Raw genomic sequence first — 23,668 nt, forward strand, 5'->3', positions numbered from 1 at the left:
TGAAAAATTTTTAAAAATCAGCCGGAGTTCCCGTCGTGGCGCAGTGGTTAACGAATCCGACTAGGAACCATGAGGTTGCGGGTTCGGTCCCTGCCCTTGCTCAGTGGGTTAACGATCCGGCGTTGCCGTGAGCTGTGGTGTAGGTCGCAAACGCGGCTCGGATCCTGCGTTGCTGTGGCTCTGGCATAGGCCAGTGGCTACAGCTCTGATTCGACCTCTAGCCTGGGAACCTCCATATGCCACGGGAGCGGCCCAAAGAAATAGCAAAAAGACAAAAAATAATAATAATAATAAATAAAATAAAATGAACCATTTTCAGTCCTATTCATTAACCAGTTCTTAGAAGTTCAACCTTCTGGCTCCCCGGCCTACTAGAAATTTAAGTTAGCAAGAAAAGGGCCTCAAGGAGTTCCCTTCTTGGCTCAGCAGAAAGGAATCTGGCTAGTATCCATGAGGACACAGGATCAATCCCTGGTCTCCCTCAGTGGGGTAAGGGTCCAGCGTTGCTGTGAGCTGTGAGTTAGGTCCCAGACGCTGCTCAGATCTGGCAGTGCTGTGGCTACAGCTCTGATTTGACCCGGGCCAAAAAAAAAAAAAAAAAAAAAAGGACAGGGCCTCAAGAGGCAGCTGTGGGTGTGACATCATGGCAACCCAGCGTCTATACACAGAGATGGGGGGGGTGGCTGTGGAGACAGGAGAGGAGCCCCACAAACCTTAGGGGCTCTAAACAGGGGAGGGAGTATGTAAGTCTCAGGAATGAGGGCTCAACCATAGCCAGGTAAATTAACGGCATCTAGAACGTTTCAAGATCAACAACAAATGTTTAAAATTTGCAATTGAGGTTCGGAAAGGATTAAGTTCCAGGTGCCTGGAAAATTCTCTAATATCGAGAAGTTCACTCGCCTCCCCAACGCTAGACAAAGGAGGTGTTAGTTGTCCACTCGCACGCGGTGCTTTGAGCAACCCCACAGCGGCGGCCTCGCCATCGCCTTGGTTACCGTCTCTCCGGCGGCGCAGCTGCCTTCAGCCGCGCTCCTCTGGGTCCTTCCTCCGCAGGCACGTGCCTCCGCGCGCCCCAGCTCAGCCTCCCACCGGGCGCCACGCAGACTCCGCCCTCCGCAACCAGCCCGCTCGGGAGCCGCAGGTGCAGCCGGCAGGTGAGGGGCGGGGCTTCACTCGAGCATCCGTGAGGATGACCACAGTAATTCCCGGAAGCAGACAGCTCGAGCTCCACTGAGGTTTAGAAAGTTCTGGTCGAACTGACTTGCAGTTTCAGGTCACCCTATGGACAGCACCCTCCTGGGGGAGCTTCTAGACCAGCCATCCCCCTTCAACCAGAGCAGCTATGCTTTCCTTCGTCTTAAATTCTGAGTACACTTTTCTTCAGAAAACCATCAACAAAAATAATAATACGTTTCTGCTTCTAGAATGGAGGCGAAGGTCGAGGACTTTTCAAACCAGACAGTTTGGGTCAAACGCTACCCTCACCACTCCCTGGGCAAGCCATCTACTTGGGTCCTCGTTTCTGAGGAGGACGGGTGGTGATTACAGAGCTACAGCTGCCGGTCTACACCATAGGCACAGCAACTGGTCTACACCACAGCCACGGCAACACGGCATCTGAGCCGCATCTGCAACCTACACTGCAGCGCACAGCAATACCCAATTCTTAACCCACTCACTGAGCAAGGCCAGGGGTCAAAGCTGCATCCTCATGGATATGAGTCGGGTTCGTTTCCACTGTGCTACCACAGGAACTCCAAGTTATTAAGTTTAATCCAGTCCATAGTGCAACTCAGTCTTCCTCTGTCGCTTTCCTCAGGATTGAACACTTCTGATTTAAAATTTAAATTCAGGAGTTCCTGTCATGGCTCAGCAGAAACAAACCCGACTAGCATCCATGAGGATGAGGGTTTGATCCCTGGCCTCGCTTAGTGGATTAAGGATCCGGCATTGCCGTGAGCTGTGGTGTATGTTGCAGACACGGCTGGGATGTGGTCTTGCTGTGGCTGTGGTGTAGGCCGGCAGCTGTAGCTCCCATTCGACCCCTAATCTGGGAACCTCCATAGCTGTGGATGCAGCCCTAAAAAGACAAAAAAATAAAAAATAAAAATAAATTCAGAAGACTTGGTTTTCAGTTTCAGTGCTGTCACTTCTCAGGTATGTAGCCTTAGATATGCCGCATTGCTTTTCTGAAATTTCTTTTCCTCCATGTGAAACTGTTAAGGTATGCCTTAACATCCCTTTAGGGTTATTGTGAAAGCTGAAATGATGACCCAGCTTTTGTGTTTAAATTGATCTTTATTTTTTATTATTTTTAAATTTTTACTTTATTTTATTATTATTTTTTTTATGGCCTCACCCATGGCCTATGGAAGTTCCTAGATCAGGGATTGAATCTGAGCCATAGCTGCAGCCTTTGTCAGCTCCTTTAACCCACTGCATTGGGCCAGATATTGAACCTGTGCCTCCACAGTGACCCAAGTTGCTGCAGTTGGATTTTTTAACCTGCTGGGCCACAGCAGAAACTCCTATTTTTTATTTTTGGCCATGCCCACAGCATGTGGAAATTCCCAGGCCAGGGAACAAATCTGTGCCACAGCAGTGGCAATGCCAGATCCTTAACCTGCCAAACCACAAGGGAACTCCTAAATTGATTTTAAAATATTAATATTGTGAAGTACTGAAATTGCCAATATTTTTACTCATAGAATGTCTTACAGACTAATGTCCCTGAGATCAGATGCCTCTTTTATTATTATTATTATTATTCAGTAAGAACTCGTGATCCCATTTCAGTCAAATTGAAAACTCAGATTTAAAACACTGCTGTTTAGAGGTAATAGGGGATTTGGAACTCACTCTTCCTAACTACTCACCCTGACTAGTTCAAAATGATTCCACTGGCTTGCTTAGTTCTGGTAAAGGTCTTTCTGACAGGTTTCCATGAACATTGATTTAGAAATATTCGTGTTGGAGTTCCCGTCGTGGCTCAGCGGTAACAAATCTGACTAGTGTCCGTGACCACACAGGTTCCATCCCCGGGTTAAGGATCCAGCATCGCCATGAGCTGTGGTGTAGGTGGCAGACGAGGCTCAGACCTGGCATTGCTGTGGCTGTGGTGTAGGCTGACAGCTGCTGCTCTGATTTGACCCTGAGCCTGGGAACCTCCATACACTGAGGGTGTGGCCCTAAAGAAACAAAAAAGAAAAAGAAATGTTCACGTCACTCTAGGGTCACCTACAAGAGGCTGGACCTGACCAAGGGTTCTAAACATAGGGGTCAAAGGACACCTGAGACTGAGCAGAACCTCTGCTGGTAGAACTTTTCTGGCAGATGGTGGTGCTGTTCGCCTGGCCCCTGGGGAAGCCAGCACGGTGCTCTGCCACCCTCTGCACGGATGCTTGGCTGCCCTCCATGCTCATCTTTCTGCTCACCTGCCTCTGCCCCCACTCCCCAGTTGTGTCTGACTCTCTCTAGTGATCCAGAGATGGGAGATGTCATAAAAACACAAAGATATAAAAAGGAACAACAGGAGTTCCCGCCATGGCTCAGTGGTTAACAAATCTGACTAGGAACCATGAGGTTGCAGGTTCGATCCCTGGCTTTGCTCAGTGGGTTAAGGATCTGGCGTTGCCATGAGCTGTGGTGTACGTCGCTCAGATCCTGCGTTGCTGTGGCTGTGATATAGGCCAGCGGCTACAGCTCCGATTAGACCCCTAGCTTGGGAACCTCCATATGCCACGGGAGTAGCCCTAGAAAAGGCAAAAAGACCAAAAAAAAAAAAAAAAAAAAAGGAACAATCCAAGTGTGCACTGAGGGATGAGCGGATAAGCAAATATGATAAGAGATGTGGTGACCTATCATTCAGCCTTAAAGGAAGGGAGTTCTGGAGTTCTCTGGTGGCTCAACAAGTTAAAGATCTGGCATTGTTACTGCTCTGCCTCTGGTTACTGCTGTGGCAAGGGTTTGATCTCTCACCCGAGCATGGCCAAAAAAAAAAAAAAAAAAAAATTGCTGGCTTAATCTTTAGAAAAAAAAAAAAAAAAGGATGGAGTTTCTGCTGTGGCACAGTGGGTTAAGAACCTGACTGCAGCGGCTCAGTTCCCTGCAGAGGTGCAGGTTCGATCCCCCGCCCCAGGGCAGTGGGTTAAAGGATTGCACATGTTAGATGGCATGAAAGAAACTTGAAAGTATTTATGCTAAATGACGTAAGCCAATCACAAAAGGGCAAATACTGTATGATTCCACTTACATAAGGTAACTAGAGCAGTCAAATTCACAGACATAGAAAGCAGAATAGACGTTAAGAGGGCTAGGGCAAGGAGGGAATGAGAAATTATTGTTCGTGGGTGTGGCGCTTCAGTTCCGCAAGACGAAAACATTCTGCAGATGGCTGGTGGTGACAGCGGCACAACAATGTCAATCATTGTACTTAATGCCCCTGAACTGTCACTTAAAAATAGTTGAGATGGGAAATTTTATTTTTTTAATTTTTAAATTTATTATTATTTTTCTTTTTAGGGCCATACTCGCAGCCCATGGAAGTTCCCAGACTAGCAGTCGAATCAGAGTTACAGCTGCCAGTCTATGCCACAGCCACAGCAACTCAGGATCCGAGCTGCATCTTCGACCCACACCACAGCTCATGGCAACACCTGTTCCTTAACCCACTGAGTGAGGCCAGGGATCGAACCTACGTCCTTCTGGATGCCAGTCAGATTTGTTTCCGCCGAGCCACGGTGGGAACTCAGAGATGGTAAATTTTATGTATATTTTACCACAGTAGAACAAACAAACAAATTAACACCTCCCAACAGAAAGTCAAGGAAACTTAGTGACACTTTTTTTTTCCCCAAAAGATCTAATTTGCAGCCAGTTCACATTGCCTGACTAAAGTGGTAGAAATCAAAGCCAAGTGCTTATTACTTTTCTAGCATATCCTGTTTCGTGCCACTCATTATAGGACTGGCTTAGCCAGTAAATTATATCTTTACTTCTCACTCACAAATCAACAGAAATTATAAGCGGGTAAGTAGGATTTGGGCATCTAGTGCAGTATAATTGTCCTGGTAACTTAAGTCTAGAAAATACTCTTAACAATTCAGGAAATTGCTAGTTGCTTTGCCTACTCCCTGTAAAATGTCTAAGTTTTAAAAAATATCAGATGTCTTTGAACTCTTTTTATTTTTATTTATTTATTTATTTTTTTAACTTTTTAGGGCCTCACCCACAGCATATGGAAGTTCCCAGGGTACAGGTCAAATCGGAGCTGCAGCTGCTGGCTCACATCACAGCCACAGCAACGCCAGATCTGAGTCACGTCTTCGACCTACACCACAGCTTATGGCAATGCCGGATCCCCAACCCACTGAATGAGTTCAGGGATTGAGCCCACGTTCTCCTGGATGCTAGTCGGATTAGTTTTCGCTGCGCCAAAATGGGAAGTCTCTGAACTCCTTTTTAAAGTAAGATAATTCTTGTTGTACTTTACTAAACACCCACCTCTAAATTCATTTGTCTAAATAGGTGCACCACATGGATGGAACCCCAGAATTCAGTTATTTGAAACACCTGTATATGCTGGGCTGCATAACGAAATGTAGACGAATAGTTGACTTAATTATAATGTTTGGTCCAATGCCCCTAACCGTGTTTGAAGGAAAGTTTGCCTTATTCAGCGGAATGACTCCTTTAACAATGAACCATTCATTCGCCTGTGATTGCACCAGGAGAGAATTACCAGTTCTTCAAAGTAGCTTTTGAAAGCAAGAAATTAGCCTTTTGGGGTGAAGAAGGCTGGGAAGGGGTAGGCGGTAGGAAAGTAGATCTAGATTAATTCAACCTGGACTACCGAAGACCAGAATGCCTGTTTCAAATTGAGGTCTCTTAAGTCAGCTCTAAACTGATAGACCTCTGCCTGGTTTGTTTGTTTGTTTGTTTTTGCCTTTTCTAGGGCTGCACCCACGGCATGTGGAGGTTCCCAGGCTAGGGGTCTAATTGGAGCCATAGCTGCCGGCCTAAGCCAGAGTCACAGCAATGCGGGATCTGAGCCACATCTGCAACCCATGCCACGGCTCACAGCAATGCCAGATCCCTAACCTACTGAGCAAGGACAGGGATTGAACCCGCAACCTCATGGTTCCTAGTCATATTCATTAACCACTGAGCCACGATGGGAACTCTGCCTGTTTAATGCAAAGAAATCTTCATCACACTGACCGCAGCAGATATGAATGGAGCTGTTATCGGATCCACAGCAGGAGGAGCAAACACTAGTGGCCAGGTGGCCATCTGCCCTCTGACCTGAAGCCATGGGCAGCTGGGCACAGAGGGGGTGGAAAGAGAACCTGCTCATCCTCTTCCGAAGACAGTTTCTCCTCCAGAATTGACTATACAGCCTTATTCATGTGGATTGAATTCTCCTTAAAATAAAACAACTGTGTTCAGGGGGCCTTATAACAACGAGAAAGTCATAACATCAGAGCCCTATTAACCAAGATGAGCAGTGTGTTTCAGGACAGGATGAAATGAGTTTTGGGATGACAATGATGGACAAGTTTTGGCAGAGAGCCAATCTGAATTCAGAGCTGACCTTGAGAGAGAGAACGGCAAGACGAGCCTGCCCCAAAGAGAAGGAACAGGCTCCTAAGACAAGCACTTTGCCCCATTCTCATGCTCTGAGAACGGAGACCATCGCATCTTATTTCCATATGGTTTGGAGAGGATCAAATCCACCTACTGTCTATGTTCGCATGACTTTATTATTCAATTGTGTTTATCGTAATTGCTTCTCTATAAAGACAAATACCATACATCACTTGTATGTGGAATCTAAAATATGGCACAAAAGAACCTATGTACAAAACAGAAACAGATTCACAGACAGAGAACAGACTTGTGGTTGCCAAGGGGGAGGGAGAAGGATGGACAGAGTTGGGGGTTAGTGGATACAAACTATTATATTTAGAATGGATAGGCAATGAGGTCCTGCTATACGGCACAGGGAACTATATCCAATCTCCTACATTAGAACATGATGGAAGATAATGTGAGAAAAAGAATGAATATATATGTGTGACTGAGTCACTTTGCTGTCCAGCAGAAATTGGCAAAACATTGTAAATCAACTATACTTCAATAAAAAAAAAAAAGTAGAAGTTCTCATTGTGGATCAGTGGGCTATGAACCTGACTAGTATCCGTGAGGATGTGGGTTCGATCCCTGGCCTTGCGCAGTGGGTTAAGGATTCCATGTTGCTGTGGCTGCAGTGTAGGCTGGCAGCTGCAGCTCCAATTCGACCCCTAGCCTGGAAATTTCCATATGCCACAGGTGCAGCCCTACAAAGTAAAAAAATATATAAATATATATATATATATTGCTTCACTACTCCAGGGGACACTCTCAGAGGCAAATAATCTTATTGTTCATCATAGGAACTTGTAACACTTTTAGTAGAAAGCATCAATAGCTCGTGCCCAAAGACTCTTTGAAACCACATCTCAAAATCCTCACTTGCTCTTTCTACAATTATATGACTGTCTTTCCCAATCATATTCAAGTCCCCCTACTGAAAGTCCTGCCTTAAACCAAATATCAAGTTCTCAATACGTTTCAACCCTGCCATTTGCCCTCCAGGCTCTACCCAAACTTTAGGGATGTAGTATCCTTCCTTTCCACAGTGAGCGACCAACTCAACTTTGTCTCATTCAACTGCAGTGTAAATTGCAGATGCCCCTTGGATCTGGTGTTGCTGTGGCTGTGGTGTAAGCCTGCAACTACAGCTCCCATAAAGACCCCTGGCCTGGGAACTTCCATATGTTGCAGGTGCAGCCTTAGAAAAAAAAAAAAATAGAGATAAAATATTTTCCTAAATCTTAGTGATCCAAAGTATACTCTTTTGCTAGGACCTCTGTAACAAAGTATCACAAATTGGGTGGTTTAGAAGGAACAGAAATCATCGTCTTACCTATTAGAGACGAGAAATCCAAAATCAAGATATCAGTAGGGGTGCTTCCTTCTGAGGGCTATGAGCGGGAATCTGTTCCAGGCTTCTTGCTTAGATACTGGTGGTTTTCTGGCAATTTTTAGCATTCCTTGGTTTCTGCTGCATCGCTCTGATCTTGGCCTTTGTGTTCACATCGCATTCTCCTTGTACGCATGTCCATGTCCAAATTTCCCCCTTAGTTAAGGACACTAGTCATATTGGATGAAGGGCGCCCTGATGCTAATATGACTTCATCTTAAGAATTTTTTTTTTTCTTTCTAGGGCCCACCTGCGGCATATGGAGGTTCCCAGGCTAGGGGTCCAATCCAAGCTGCAGCAGCCAGCCTACGCCACCAGCAATACCAGATCCAAGCCACATCTGCCATATCTGCATTTGCAACCTACACCACAGCTCACGGCAACGCCGGATCCTTAACCCACTGAGCAAGGCCAGGGATTGAACCCGAAACCTCATGGTTTCTAGTCGGATTCGTTTCTGCTGTGCCAAATGGGAACTCCCCTCTTAAGAGACTTTATCTGCAGTGACTCTATTTCCAAACCAGGTCACATTCTAAGGTCGCAGGGGTTAGCACACAAATCTTGAGGGGAAACAATTCAACCCATAACACAAAGACACGAAAGTTCCACCTTTGCAAACCTCACAATTCATAATTGATACTTTTTTCTTTTTGCTTCTTAGGGTTGCACCTGCGGCATATGGAAGTTCCCATATTCAGAGCTGCAGCTGCCGGCCTACACCACAGCCACAGCAACTTGGGATCCGAGCCGCATCTGCGACCTACACCACACTCATGGCAACGCCATATCCTTAACCCACCGAGCAGGGCCAGGGCTCGAACCTGCATCCTCATGGATACTAGTCGGATTTGTTTCTGGGAACTCCTGACTGACTTTTTTTTTTTTTAATATACCAAAGTAAATAAGTTTTATATACATATATAGGTCTAGAAAGATCTGTGATAAAGCAAGTATAGTAAAATGTTAATGGCAGAGTCTTGATTGTGGGTATATAGACTGTCAAAAAATAATTATTTCAACTGTTCTGTTTCAATAGGAACTCCCATAATGGATGATTCATTCCATTAAGTCCTTGGGACTAGGAATGGTTTGTTTGTTTTATATTTTGCCCCACCTGCATGCAGCATATGGAAGTTCCTGGGTCTGGGAGCAAATCTGAGCTGCAACTGCAAACTATGCCACAGCTGCAGCAACAGCAGACTCTTAACCCACTGCGCTGGGCCAGGAGATCAAACCTGAGCCTCTGGAGAGATGCTAGGTCCTTAACTCACCATACTACAGCTAGAACTCCAAGAATGGTTTCTTTGGGGTTCTTTTTTTTTTTTCTGTCTTTATAGAGCCACACCTGCGGAATATGGAGGTTCCCAGGCTAGGAGTCCAATTGGAGCTACAGCTGCCGGCCTAAACCACAGCCACAGTAACTCAGGATCTGAGCCGCATCTGCGACCAACATCAGAGCTCGTGGCAACACTGGATCCTTAACCCACTGAGCAAGGCCAGGGATTGAACCCACAACCTCATGGTTCCTAGTCGGATTCGTTTCCTCTGAGCCATGACAAGAATTCCAGGAATGCTTTTATGATAGTAAAGTTTGCTGTAGTGTAGACACTTAATACCTTAGAGCAGATACATTTCCTGGACTGCTGTGTGGCTAATTTTACTTTATTATCAGCAATAAGTAATCATGTGTATTTCACAATTTTTTTTTTCCTAGGGCTGTACCCTCAGCATATGGAGGTTCCCAGGCTAGGGGTCTAACTGGAGCTGTAATTGCCGGCCTACCCAACAGCCACAGCAACCTAGGATCCAACCTGCATCTGAGACCTACACCACAGCTCATGGCAACGCCGGATCCTTGACCCACTGAGTGAGGGCAGGGATTGAACCCACAACCTCATGGTTCCTAGTTGGATTCATTAACCACTGAGCCACGACAGGAACTCCCTTTCATGAATTTTTGAATGAGAGGCATGCCTGGAAGCCACTGCTTGTATCCAGTTTTAAGGATACATCCATTTCAACTGCATCTGGAGAGTGAGGGCAGCAAATGAATTTTGTCCACTAAAGAGTCTGGTCCAGGTGGCACATGCTGTACTACTCCCACTGGTAAAAATGGGTTTGGGTAAAAATACAGTTTGAAGAAAAATAATCTATTTTAGTCAAGAAAAGTAGACAGGGAACATGGGCTGTTACCAACTTGGGTGAATTTATTCTGGAAACCTTTTCTGCTTTAACATTCAAAACCTGCTCCCAGGAGAAAACTTTCTGTACTTTAACAGGGGTCTTGCCTGATTCATTTACCAACCGTGAAAATCACAACTCGCACACATGGTGCACACACGCACGTGAAACAATTTACGAAACAAAACTTATCCTCACTACAGACAATGCCTTCTAGATTTCCTTACTCTATTGTATTCTACTTTGTTTGTTAAAACTGTTGCTTGGGGAGTTCCCGTTGTGGTGCAGCGGGAAGCGACTCCGACTAGGAACCACGAGGTTGCGGGCTCCTACCCTGGTCTCGCTCAGTGGGTTAAGGATCTGGCATTGCCATGAGCTATGGTGTAGGTCACAGATTCGGCTCAGATCTGGCTTACCTGTCTCTGTGGCCCAGGCCGGCATCTGCAGCTCCAATTCGACCTCTAGCCTGGGAACTTCCATGTGCTGTGGGTGTGGCCCTAAAAGGGAAAAAAAAATGTTGGTTGGGTACCATTCATTTAGATTCATGGCCCACTATGGGGAGATGTTTGGAAAAAACCTGATCTAGAATGTATACCCAGGAATGAAACTGCTAAGTCCTAGTTCTCTGCATGTTTAACTTTACAACAAAATGCCAAATGGTTTTCCAAAGTGATTATACCAATTTACACTCCCACCAGGAATGTGAAAGAATTCCTGCACACACTTGGTGTTGTCAGAGTTTTTGATTCTGGCCAATCAAGTAGGTGTCAGTCCGCATCTCACTGCAGTCTGCATTTGCAATTCCCTGAGGGATAATTAGCTTGGACTTCTTTTTGATTATATATTCATTGTCAGTGAATTGCCTATTCATGTCTCTTGCCTATTCACATTTCTGCTGGGTTTTTTACAGGATGCTTATTGAACAATTATGCAACACACTCTATTGCTGTTTCACTCATTTAACCCAGGGCTTAACTGGGAAGATTATTCCTTTGGGGATGAATTGTGAGTCAAGGAAATTGATCTGTTATGAAGAAGGTATAAGAGAAAAACTGGTACCTCATTTTTGTGTTACTACCAGAGCCTTCTATTTTCCCTCATCAGGAATAAACCTGTGTCAGAAATACTTGGGAGTTCCCTTGTGGCATGGCAGGTTAAGGACCTGGCAGTGTCCCTGCTGTGGTGAAGGTCTGATCCCTAGTCTAGGAACTTCCATATGCCACAGGTGCAGCCAACAAAAAGAGAGAGAAAGAGAGTTCCCACTGTGGTTCAGTGGAAACGAACCCTTCTGTATCCAGGAGAATTCAGGTTTGATCCCTGGCCTCACTCAGTGGGTTAAGGATCCGGTGATGCCATGAGCTGTGAGGTTGGTCGCAGATGCGGCTCAGATCCCAAGTTACTATGGCTGTGGTACAGGCCAGCAGCTATAGCTCTTATTCAATCCCTAGCCTGGGAACTTACAGGTGCCGTGAGTGCAGCTCTAAAAAGACAAAAAAAAAAAAAAAAAAAAAGGAAAGAAAGAAAAAGAAAAGAAATACTCTCCCCTCTCTACCAGGTTCAAGTCCTTTTCTCCCCCCCTTTCTTGAGCACGTAATAGCTGTTGAAGACCCGGGGCGGTGGTGTCACTCCTAGTGACAGAGCCTGAGCAATGCCACCCCAGTCCCCCTTCCTAACCACGTTTTTCTTCTACCCCAGTCGAACGGCTTGCTTCTCACACTCTCAAGGCTTCTTGGAAGGCAGCTGTGCTCGGCCAACCCCCACCAACACACACTGCGAGGCCTCTTTTGGTGTCATTCATAATTCGACTTTGAGTTGAAATGCTGGCTCGTTCCTTTCCCACGCCCCTCTCCTCCTTGATATTTCACCATGAGAGGTGTGAAAATCGTTGGTGGCTAAGTGCTGGTAACAACAGCGCTCCGACCAGGGAGCATGAGCCTCCTGCCTGGATCTGGGCAGTGTTGTCCTGTGTTGTCTGGGTTCTTGTCGCTTTTGTTGTCTGGGTCTTGGGGGCTTTTGTAGAGGGCAGTACTGAATCACTTCATGAACAGGTGACATTTTTCCCCGGGAACCGTGTTGTAGTTGGTTAAGTAAATCAATAACAGTAAGAAATGTAGCCACCCCAAACATCAAAAAACAAGCCTCTGTAATATTAAAGGAAAAGACTCATTTCATCTTCTTCTTTTTGTCTTTTTTTGCCATTTTCTTGGGCTGCTCCCGCGACATATGGAGATTCCTAGGCTAGGGGTCTAATTGGAGCTGTAGCCGCCGGCCTATACCACAGCCACGGCAATGCGGGATCCGAGCCACGTCTGTAAACTACACCACACACAATTCATGGCAACACCGGATCCTTAACCCACTGAGCAAGGCCAGGGATCGAACTGAAACCTCATGGTTCCTAGTTGGATTCGTTAACCGCTGAACCACGACGGGAACTCCTGACTCATTTCTATCATAGAATTGGGTTTACAGAATAACTTTTCTCAGGAAATGAGTCAAAGCGTTCCCATTGTGGCGCAGTGGAAACGAATCCGACTAGTATTCATGAGGATGCAGGTTTGATCCCTGGCATTGCTCAGTGGGTTAAGGATCCGGTGTTACCGTGAGCTGTGGTGTGGGTCAAAGACGCGGCTCAGATCCCATGTGGCTGTGGCTGTGGTGTAGGCCCGTGGCTACAGCTCTGATTTGACCCCTAGCCTGGGATCCTCCATATGTTGAGGTGAGGCTCTAAAAAAGCAAAAAATGAAAAGAAAAGAAAAGGAAGGAAGGCAGGGGAGGAGGAAGGAAAGGAGCCAGTTCACCTGTACCGCTTCTAGGAGCATGGCTTCATCTTGCCAAGTTCTGAGTTGTCCTGGTTTGGCTTGGGTGACATTATCCTTGCTAGTAGCTCTGGACCCCAATGCCCACAACTCAGGGGCCCTCAGATTAGGTTTCTTGGAGCCCCACTGTTTGGGGAAAACCTTCAAGTGGACCCCAAGCCCCTTGGGGGTCAGCCTGTCATGTGATGAGACAAGCAGGGCAGGGAGGACGCGTAGGTCGTTGGGCTGTGGGCCCTGGCCCTGCTTCGGGGCAGCCCTTCGGTTTCCTTCTTTATGGCTAGAATCCCGTGGCAGAACACAGGTATAAAGGCAACTTCCTTTTTAAAGTCTGGAAACCACTGTGACAGTTCACCCTGAAGCAAAAGTCCTTAGAACAGCGGGCAGAAGCCAAACACCAAAGCGGGCTGGTGTTTGCTGACGGTGGCTCTTCCTTCAGATGGACCTGAGTTCCTAACAAAGGCTCCTTTTTTCTTTCCCCTTCCCTCCTGTGACGTTTCTCCTTCTTCCTCTTCCTCCTCCTTCTCCTTCTTCTTCTTTTATCTTTTTAGGGCCACGCCTCGTGCCTATGGACGTTCCCAGGCTAGGGGTTGATTTGGAGCTGCAGCTGTTGACCTACATCCCAGCCACAGCAACGCCAGATCCTTTAATCCATTGAGCAAGGTCAGGGATCGAGCCCACAACCTCATGGATACCAGTCAGGTTCTTAACCCACTGATGCACACAGGGAACTCCTCCATGACATTTCTGATGGCTGGCCCAAGGTCCCTCACTCCCCCTTCTCAGGCTGGTATTGTCCTCTGGTTCCTCACTGTGGCAGATTACACCTGTCTTCCCAAATCTGTGCCCTCTCCTCCCCTGATAATGGAGTCAGCCCACCAAGCCCCACCGAGCCAGGGGCTTCATTTCCCAGCCCCCCAGGTGGTTCAGTGTGGCTCCATGGCCATGTTCTCACGGTGGACCGTGAGCACCAGGGCTACGTGTGAATTGCTGCAGCACTTGCTTAAAAAGAATCCTGCTTATCCAGGATTTTCTTTCATGTTTCCACTGTCCCACAAGCTGAGCGCTTGTGTGGTGGTGCCCCCACATGCAGAAGAGGACAACTCTGGGGGAAGGTAGAGCAACAGCTAGGAAAGGCCTGGGACCCAGGGACTGGGCAGCTCAGTTGTCCCTCCAGCTGGGAGGACTTGCCTCCAGACTTGATAACTGCCATGTAAATGGTCTGCAACCCTCTTCTGAAATAGAATCTGCAAATCTAAGAATTTCAGAGTTGAGAAAGGAGGCAGAACCATTGAAACCAGTTCTAGGATTTGCATCCCTTTGGGTGGAAAAGCTGCATTTGGATGTCTGAGGCCTTGAGATCCCGGGGAGCTCTGGTTCCTGCAGGGATTTGCAGCAGACAACACTGGGGGTTGGGAGGGCAGAAGGAGGGCCCAGGCCAGGCTTGGCTTGCTGGAAGCAACCAGCTTAGGTCTTCACACTAATCCAAGATCTATCCTGACTCTTTTTAGGACAGTACCTGCTGCATATGGAAATTCCCAGGCTAGGGGTCAAATTACAGCTGCAGCTGCTGGTCTACACCACAGCTACAGCAATGCCAAATCCGAGCTTCATCTGCAACCTATACCACAGCTCACAACACTGGATCCTGAGCGGGGCCAGAGATCAAACCCACATCCTCATGGACACTATGTCGGGTTCTTCATCCACCAAGCCACAGGAACTCCCTCTTCTGACTTTTCTGACAAGGGTGGGGAGAGGGAAGCTCCTCTTTGGGGACCCCACCCTAATTCAACCTTCTTGGCTTATAGAGAAGAAAACTGAACCCAAGTGGCTTGTCCAGGGTCACAGTGACTCAGTGGCAAAGCTGGGACTAGAATCCAGCTATCCCTGAGGTATTAGCTCTGGCCATGAGCCATGACAACATGTTTGATCACATTTTACAATCAAACTGAAGAGTCGTGTCTCTTGATCCTGGCTTCTTGTCTGTTGTGCCAGTATTCAGATTCATGCTTCCCTTCACTAGAGCCCTGTCCTGATCTGAGAGTTCACCTCCTCCATCTTCCAGCATTCTCTGCAGTTTCCCTCTCTCTCTCTCTCTCTCTCTCTTTTTTTTTTTTTTTTTTTTTTTTTTTGTTGTTGTCATTTTAAAGCCGCACTCCATATCGTGGCATCTGGAGGTTCCCAGGCTAGGGGTCAAATTAGAGCTGCAGCTGCCAGCCTACACCATACCTCATGGCAACACTGGATCCTTAACCTACTGAATGAGGCCAGGGATCGAACCTGTGTCCTCTTGGATGCTAGTCAGATTCGTTTCTGCTGAGCCATGATGGGAACTCCCAGTTTCCCTCTTTACTGAGCAGACTAGGCTTTCTGTCTGATCCTCCTCCTTGGCTTCTTTTCTCTCTGTGCCCAGTGTCGGCACAGCATGGAAACAGAGTGGGTAGGAACCCTTTGGATGGCAGCTTCTAAGATGCCAAGACAACAGTACAGATTGCTTGGAAGTACAATATGACATACAGGAATAAATAAGTGACAAGCCAAAGGCTCTGTGTCTGAAAAAGACTACCACCTCCACTGTAAACACTTGGAGCCAGGGGCTCAAACTGAATGGCTGCAGGGAAGGGACCAAATTCTCCTAAGAGGGCACACCCCTCACTGCTCACCCATTTTTCCTGTCAACACGTTTCCAGTTTAAAAAAAAAAAAAAGGAGGAGTTCCCGTCGTGGCGCAGTGGTTAACGAATCCGACTAGGAACCATGAGGTTGCGGGTTTGGTCCCTGCCCTTGCTCAGTGGGTTAACGATCCGGCGTTGCCGTGAGCTGTGGTATAGGTTGCATACGAAGTTGCAGACGAATAGCAACAACAACAACAACAAAAAAGGAAATCTCTCCTGGAGTTTCCCTCTAGTGCTTTATAAGATCAAGCAGGAATCCCAGGTTATTTCACTGTCTTCTAGATTTCATTCCCTGCTCCCCTTTCTTCCTTTTTTAAAAATTTATTTACTTACTTTTTTTGGCTTTTTAGGGCCACATCCGCGGCACATGGAAGTTCCCACTCTAGGAGTCGAATCAGAGCTGCAGTTGCCAACCTACACCACAGCCACAGCAATGTGGGATCCAAGCCACATCTGTGACCTACACCACAACTCATGCAATGCAGGATCCTTAGCCCACTGAGCGAGGCCAGGGATTGAACCTGCATCCTCATGGATACCAGTTGGGTTCATAACCTGCTGAGCCACAACAGGAACACCTAGTAACTGTTTTTAACAGAAGGAAACAGACTCAACAAAGTAAGGCGACAGCCTGAATGACGGGGAAGTTCCCAGTCAAGTTAGACATAAAATTTATTTTCTGTAAAAACTCAGGAGTTCCCGTCGTGGCGCAGTGGTTAACGAATCCGACTAGGAACCATGAGGTTTCGGGTTCGGTCCCTGCCCTTGCTCAGTGGGTTAACGATCCGGCGTTGCCGTGAGCTGTGGTGTAGGTCGAAGATGCGGCTCGGATCCTGCGTTGCTGTGGCTCTGGTGTAGGCCGGTGGCTACAGCTCCGATTGGACCCCTAGCCTGGGAACCTCCATATGCCATGGGAGCGGCCCAAAGAAATAGCAAAAAGACAAAAAAAAAACCAAAAACCCCTCAGAACTCATGCTTTGATCTGTGTTTCTTCTGGCAGATAATAAAAGGTGATCAACATGCAGAGGGTTAAACATGTGGGGGAAATAAATTCAGTGGTGTCGGCTCAAGACAGAACATACTGGGAATGAATAATAGAAAAACAGTACTCTCACTGAGTTTCGTAACTCAGGCACACTTGTGGATTTGGGTTAACCGAGGCTGGAATTCCAGAACTCAAGTTACCCGCATGTGGCAGCCCAGGGGAATGTCTGTTGGTTGGATGAAAAATCTGCAATGTCAGCATTTGTGTTCAACTGTGCTCAACATTTTCACCCAATCTGCAAGCCATTTCCATTCCTTTCTTATGTTGATAAGGAGCCCAGAGCCTGGGTGGACACAGAGATACGTCTGGAGCTACTCAGGACTAAATGTGGCCACTGGTTGTGAAGAATGCCGACTCTGTCCATTCCCAGTCAGCTCCTGGTGCCTGGCACTAAATGTCCCCAGACACCTCAGGCTGCAAGGATTTCAAGGCAATGACCACATTATGCATTTGTCACTTGATTCCTAAGTGGCCATGGGTCCCCCAGATGGCTGTGGAAAAACTGTCCCATCTTCCCACTGAGCTGGAATTCCCTCGAGGGCTGGGACTCCCTCACCTCCCCCTGCATGTCCCACGCTGATTTTCCATCTGTCAGAGTTCAGTGGGGGAAGCAGCACCCCAGGGACTATTCCACGGTGTATTAGGCAGCTGTGGGAGAAGCTGGGGAAGTAGGAATGCCTAGTGGAGACCTGTGACTAACCAGCTCTCCCAAAGCACTGGTGTGAACAGACCAGTCAAAGACCGCCAAGCACAGGAGCGGCCAGGCACATCCGGTTGGAAGAGTGGGACTGTGAAGGCAGAGGTGGTAGAAAAGTCCATGGGGGGAGTTCCCCTTGTGGTGTAGCAGAAAAGAGTCCAATCAACATCCATGAGGACGCAGGTTCGATCCCTGGCCTCGCTCAGTGGGTTAAGGATCTGGTGTTGTCGTGAGCTTGTGGTGTAGGTCGGCAGCTGCAACTCCGACTCAGCCCCTAGCCTGGGAACTTCCATATGCCATGGGTGCGGCCCTAAAAAGAAAAGAAAAAGAAAAAAGTTCTAGAGAGCTCCCATTCAGCACAGGGCCTCCCACTACCGGTACTCTCCTGCATACTTAGAAATCTTCTAAGAAGGCAGATCTTAGATTAATGTTTTCATCACACTAAATAACACACAAGATAATGCTTATATTATTAAAGAGGGCAGAGGAAACTTTGAGAGGTGATGGACATATGTATCGCATAGATTGTGGTGATGGTTTCATGAGTATAAACTTATTGCTAGACTCATCAAGGTGTATCCTTGTTAAGATTTTTGTATGTCAATCAGACTTCAATAAAGTGGTGAAAGAAAGAAGCAAAAATAGGAAGGAAGAAAGGAAAGACAGGCTTCCTGGACCTGCCATGGCAACGAGCAAGGACACGCCGAAGCACATCAGCATTTTTGTTTCTGTTTTATGGCATTTTCCAGCCATGCCTGCAGCATGCCGATGTTCCAGGGCCAGGGACTGAACCGATCACGCAGCAGTGACTGAGCCACAGCAGTCATAACACCAGATCCTTAACTCACTGAGCCACCAGGGAACTCCCCATCAGAACTTATGCATCTGTCACCACGTGAAACCACAGTGACTTTCACATAGTAGTGGCTGTTGCTTTCCTTCCACCTTCCAAATCTTGCCCCACTTTCTCTTTGGGCCAACTCTAACCTGGAACCCTATAGAGAAGGGGGTCCCGGGACACCATTCCAGCCAAATCAAGTTAACAAAATACAGTACGAAATCGTCACAGATCTGTGATTGTCTCTGAATTCATCTGGCCAATTTCTAGCATCATTGAAAAAGTTCTGATGTAGATTCAGGAGATGAGTCTGGTCATGGTTCTACCTCTAAAAATGTGTCCTGAACTAAGCTGCTTAACCTCTCTGCATGGCGGATCCTCAGAGAGGGAAAGGAAAAGTGACACATCACCTGCTGGAGGGTCCACGCCGACGTGAGGGAGGTGGAAAGTCAGCCGTGAGCTTTGCAAACTTCCACCCAACGGTTCTAAAGGATACTAGATTCTGCAATATTATTTCGCTCACATTTTGCTAGTGTGTATATAAAGCATGTCTATTTGAGAACTGAGTCTCCTGGCTAAAGCATTGGTTTGCAAGTCAGAAATTCTGCTATTTTTTCTCTAACTATAATCTTGGCATGCTACAAAATTTGGAGCAAGTCATTAAACCGTTTGCTATCAACATTTGCTAATGTACAGAATGGGGAGAATAACATTCTGAGAAAAGCAATCACCGGCTAGCTCAGTCCCTTAAACAAGCGAAGGCCCGGAGTTCCCACTGTGGCTCAGCGGTAACAAACCTGACTAGTATCCATAACGATACGGGTTTGATCTCTGGGCTCGCTCAGTGGGTTAAGGAGCCGGCGTTGCCCTGAGCTGTGGTGTAGTTTGCAGACGTGGCTCAGATTTGGTGTTGCTGTGGCTGTGGCATAGGCCAGCAGCTGCAGCTCCAATTCTACCCCTAGCCTGGAAATTTCTATATGTCCCGGGTTCAGCCCTAAAAAAAAAAAAAAAAAAAAAAAAAAAAAAAAATTGAAGCGTGGATAGAGCAATTGTAAGCTTTACCAGAGCAGTGTTCTACAAAATTTCCAGGACTTGCTCTCAAATCTCCTTCTCGGGGCAACAGATAAGATTGTGCCAGAGTTGATGAGGGCAGCAAACCTGCCCTATTTCACCTTGAGCTAAAGCTACAGGGTTTGCTTCATTTGATGATGTACCATCAACCACAGAAAAACTGCTTGCAGTCTGATCATCTGCAAAGCAATAAAGAGTGACCCTGCCTGGCTCCATCTGCAGGATGTGGGGACAGGGAATAAAAGAAAGATGGAGCAGCTGGATTCAGGCCAGGGTGGAAGAAGCAGGCTCTGACTCAAGCAGATTCCTTCTCCCTGGACCAACTGCTTTCTACAGAGGAGTGGGGAACCCTGCCAGAGACTGCTCCCTGAGACCAAAATTCTGAAGAACATAAAGCACAAACTTCACCCCTTGGATGTGGAGGGTAACTTAACAGAAGCTTAAAAAAAAGAGAAGAGGAGTTCCCCTTGCGGCTCAGCGCGTTAAGAACCTGACCAGTATCCATAAGGATGTGGTTTGATCCCCGGCCTCACTCTGTGGGTTAAGGATCCCGTGTTACCGAGAGCTGTGGTGTAGGTCGCAGACGCAGCTTGGATCTGGTGTTGCTGTGGCTGTGTTGTAGGCCGGCAGCTGCAGCTCTGACTGGAACCCTAGCTTGGGAATCTCCATGTGACATGGGTGCGGCCCTAAAAAGAAAAAAAAAAAGGAGTTCCCGTTGTGGCTCAGTGGTTAGTGAACCTGACTAGCATCCATGAGGACAAGGGTTTGATCCCCGGCCTTGATCAGTGGGTTAAGGATTCTGCATTGCCAGTGAGCTGTGAGGTCGGTTGCAGTCACAGCTCAGATCCCACATTGCTGTGCGCCTGAGTTGCTGTGGCTGTGGTGCAGGCCAGCAGCTTCAGCTCTGATTGGCCCCCTAGCCTAGGAACCTCCATATGCTGCATGTGTGACCCTAAAAAAAAAAAAAGAGAGAGAGAGAGAATGCACAACAAGGAACTATGTCTGATCTATCTCTTGGGGGTAGAACATGATAGAAGATAGTATGAGAAAAAGAATATATATATGTATGACTGTACAGCAGAAATGGACACAACGCTATAAATCAACTCTAATTTAACAAAGAAAAGTGCACAATAATACTTCCCCCCATATTTTTCACAAGCAACTGTTCCTTCCTAGGTCTGAGTACTTTAGTGCCTACATTTAATAATTATTCTCTGGGGTATTAAACATCTCAGCTTTTTCTTTTCTTTTTCTTCTTTTCTTTTTAGGCTTACATCTTTGGCATGTGGAAGTTCCTGGGCCAGGGGCTGAATTGGAGCTTCAGCTGCCGGCCTACACCACAGCCACAGCAATGCCGGATCCAAGCCTCGTCTATGACCTACACTGCAGCTTGCAGCAATGCCGGATCCTTAACCCAGATGCGAGGCTGGGCATCTGGCACCCTCCATACGCCATGGGTGTGGCCCTAAAAAGACAATAAATAAATGAAACATCTCAAATGATCCCCAGTTTAAAATGTGCAGTTAAAATGAATCTTTCTGGATTCAAAGAAACAAATCTTGTTAGATTTTTCTTTTCTCTACAATCCTGTCCTGCTGTAAGCCTGAGGACTTTTCTCAGTGACGGCATCCAGGTTCTTTATAGCATGTCCCTAAAGATTGAATCTCTAAATTGTTGGCCTCAATTCTCGTCTAAAAGCCATAATACTCTTTTTTTATGGCCCGGGGAACAAATGTACTTCCATAAGGACCAAAAGATAGGATGGGAGAGCGAAATGGCCAGAACCATATGCGCTGAATTCTTTAGTGTAAGAAGAGCCCCGTGGCGTCCATTATTCATTTATCACACAGACGTCCACCGCGCAACAGCTGACAAGTGCAAAACGATGCTCTGCCCGTTACCAGACTGTCAGGACACTCGATGCAGACCCTCCGCTGTGCTCCCTGCTCCCCCATCCCTCCAAGCCAGCTTTCGGCAAACATATGGGAGCCACTGAGGCTGCCTCTTCCCTTCTGATGTCCAAGTCACGTTGACAACGGGGATTTACAACGGCCCCAAAAGGAGTGCTTTCCTTTCTTTTGGATTATTCCAAGTTTGGGGCCTGTGAAAAGTTTTGTAACTACATAAATATTTATCCAGAGTTATTGGTTACTATATAAACATAACAAACATGACACTGGCCCCAAATGCTGTAAGTCATATACAAGTCTTCCAATTACGAAACAGGGAAACTAATAAAAGACTTGGGAACTGATTATTTTTATCACCAAATATTCTTTCTGCTATTTTTATGCTAGGCTTTTAAAGCACCAAAATGTGGTCATTCTTGCCTCTATATAAATATTCAGATCTCACTTACTGTCCATCGGCCAACGTGCTGCAACATGTCCCGGGATCTCAGAGACACAGGAGAGAACGAAGGTGGAGCATGCAGGGCTTCACCTTGACAAATGGACTTGCCACCCGTGGAAAAGCTGGGGCTGGAAAATGCTACTCAGAGCTTTGTCATCTGTGAAGGCAAGAGACATGACTTTATGTTCAAACGTCACATGTGTACATTTGTTCATAGCTTCTCATCAACACTTAGGAATGCCGGGTAGAAAAAGTTGAAATGGGAGTTCCTATTTGGCCGAACGGATTAAAAACCCAGCTAGTATCTATGAGGATGCGGGTTCGATCCCTGGCCTCGTGCAGTGGGTGGGGGATTTGGCGTTGCTGTGAACTGTTGTGTAGGTTGCTCAGATCCCACATGGCTGTGGCTGTGGCTGTGGCTGTGGCTGTGGCCAGCAGCTATGGCTCTGAGGCAGCCCTTAGCTGGGGAACTTCCCTAAAAAGCAAATAACTAACTAATTAACTGAAGTGGTAGCAATAACTGCACCGACCTCACAAGGGAGTTGTGAGAAATGAATACAGCAACATAGGAGTTGCTCCGCACAACCTCTGGCACAGAGTGCCAATCAGTGTCTGGTATTATTATCAATCATGACTCACTATTACTTGACTTCGGAGACACTGCCCCACTACCCACACCGCAAGGCAGGAGCTCATACCAGACGGATTTAGCAAATTGGAGCAGAAGATCTTCGAAAGGGGCATGGACTTGGAGGAAGATGCTTACGGTTCGGTTCCCCGACAGCTCCGGCCTGGGGGCACAGAGTCTCCCCACCCAGGAGAGAACCGACAGCTCCGGACTGGGGGCACAGAGTCTCCCCACCCAGGAGAGAAATCCTACCCTCACTGCGGCTCTGTTAGCGGAAGGCTGGAGTGCTAGGAATGGAGGCCTTTTGGTCCTTGAATAGTTCAAAGCATTTTTGGAAGCTTTGCTAGTGGGACAAGGAACGCTTGGAGAAGCCCGAAATAGCCCTGCCAGGGCTGATGGCCAACAGCTGCGGCCACGGCAGTTGCTGTGTCCCACGTCCCGGCACCTGACCCCCAGGCACGGGGGATCTTGACAAACGGTCACGAGAGCCTCACCGTTTGTGTCTGTCTGGAAGCCAGTGGGAGGTGGAAATGAGCCAGATTCTGATTCCCCAACGGTGGCAGCCTGTCAACACCGTCATGTCCCCTCCTGTTACCCCTCTCCTTGCCACGGAATCCTATGCTATATGAGGAATATTCTTTGATCCTGGGTTCAGGACAGTTTTTTGGGGAGGGTTTTTTGTTTGTTTGGGGTTTTTTTTTGTCTTTTTGCCATTTCTTGGGCCACTCCCTCAGCATGTGGAGGTTCCCAGGCTAGGGGTTGAATTGGAGCTGTAGCCACCAGCCTACACCACAGCCACAACAATGGGGATTTGAGCCACATCTGCGACCTACACCACAGCTCACGGCAACGCTGGATCCTTAACCCACTGAGCAAGGGCAGGGATCGAACCCACAACCTCATGGTTCCTAGTTGGATACGTTAACTACTGAGCCACGATGGAAACTCCTTTTTTTTTTTGTCTCTTTAAGGCCCCACTTGAGACATATGGAGAGTCTCAGGCTAGGGGTCGAATGGGGGCTACAGCTGCCGGCCTACAGCACAGCCACAGCAATGACAGATCTGAGCTGCGTCTGCAACCCACACCACAGCTCATGGCAACGCCAGATCCATAACCCACTGAGCAAGGCCAGGGATTAAACCTGGATACTCATGGATGTGCTAGTCAGATTCATTTTGGCTGAACCACAACAGGAACTCCTAAGACTGTTTTCTTTCACTTTGAAACTCAGGTAAATTTCCCATCAAAAGAGGCTTTTACACCTCCTGCTATCCGAATGTAGTTCTGAACACTGAATATGATTTGGGCAGGAATAATGCAGCAAACTGCTGTT

At 47.2% G+C, this 23,668-nt stretch overlaps 1 protein-coding gene across 7 annotated transcripts in view; it reads right to left on the reverse strand.

The window, feature by feature from the left end:
* The window catches only part of ENAH (ENAH actin regulator), a 203,968-nt gene extending 182,233 nt beyond the window's left edge, over nucleotides 1-21,735 (reverse strand). For all 7 annotated transcript variants that reach the window (XM_084979217.1, XM_084979213.1, XM_084979210.1 and 4 more), the window contains exon 1: nucleotides 21,714-21,735. In XM_084979217.1, the coding sequence (XP_084835343.1) occupies nucleotides 21,714-21,720 (7 nt within the window). In that variant the 5' untranslated portion in view covers nucleotides 21,721-21,735. The remainder of the gene's footprint in view (nucleotides 1-21,713) is intronic.
* Between the last annotated feature and the right edge of the window lie 1,933 nt (nucleotides 21,736-23,668).

Source organism: Sus scrofa, chromosome 10 (genome assembly GCF_054392235.1).
Source record: "Sus scrofa isolate SSC_HxYL_T2T_F1_AM1 chromosome 10, Sscrofa_HxYL_maternal_Yorkshire_Landrace_v2.0, whole genome shotgun sequence".
Classification (NCBI taxonomy): domain Eukaryota; kingdom Metazoa; phylum Chordata; class Mammalia; order Artiodactyla; family Suidae; genus Sus; species Sus scrofa.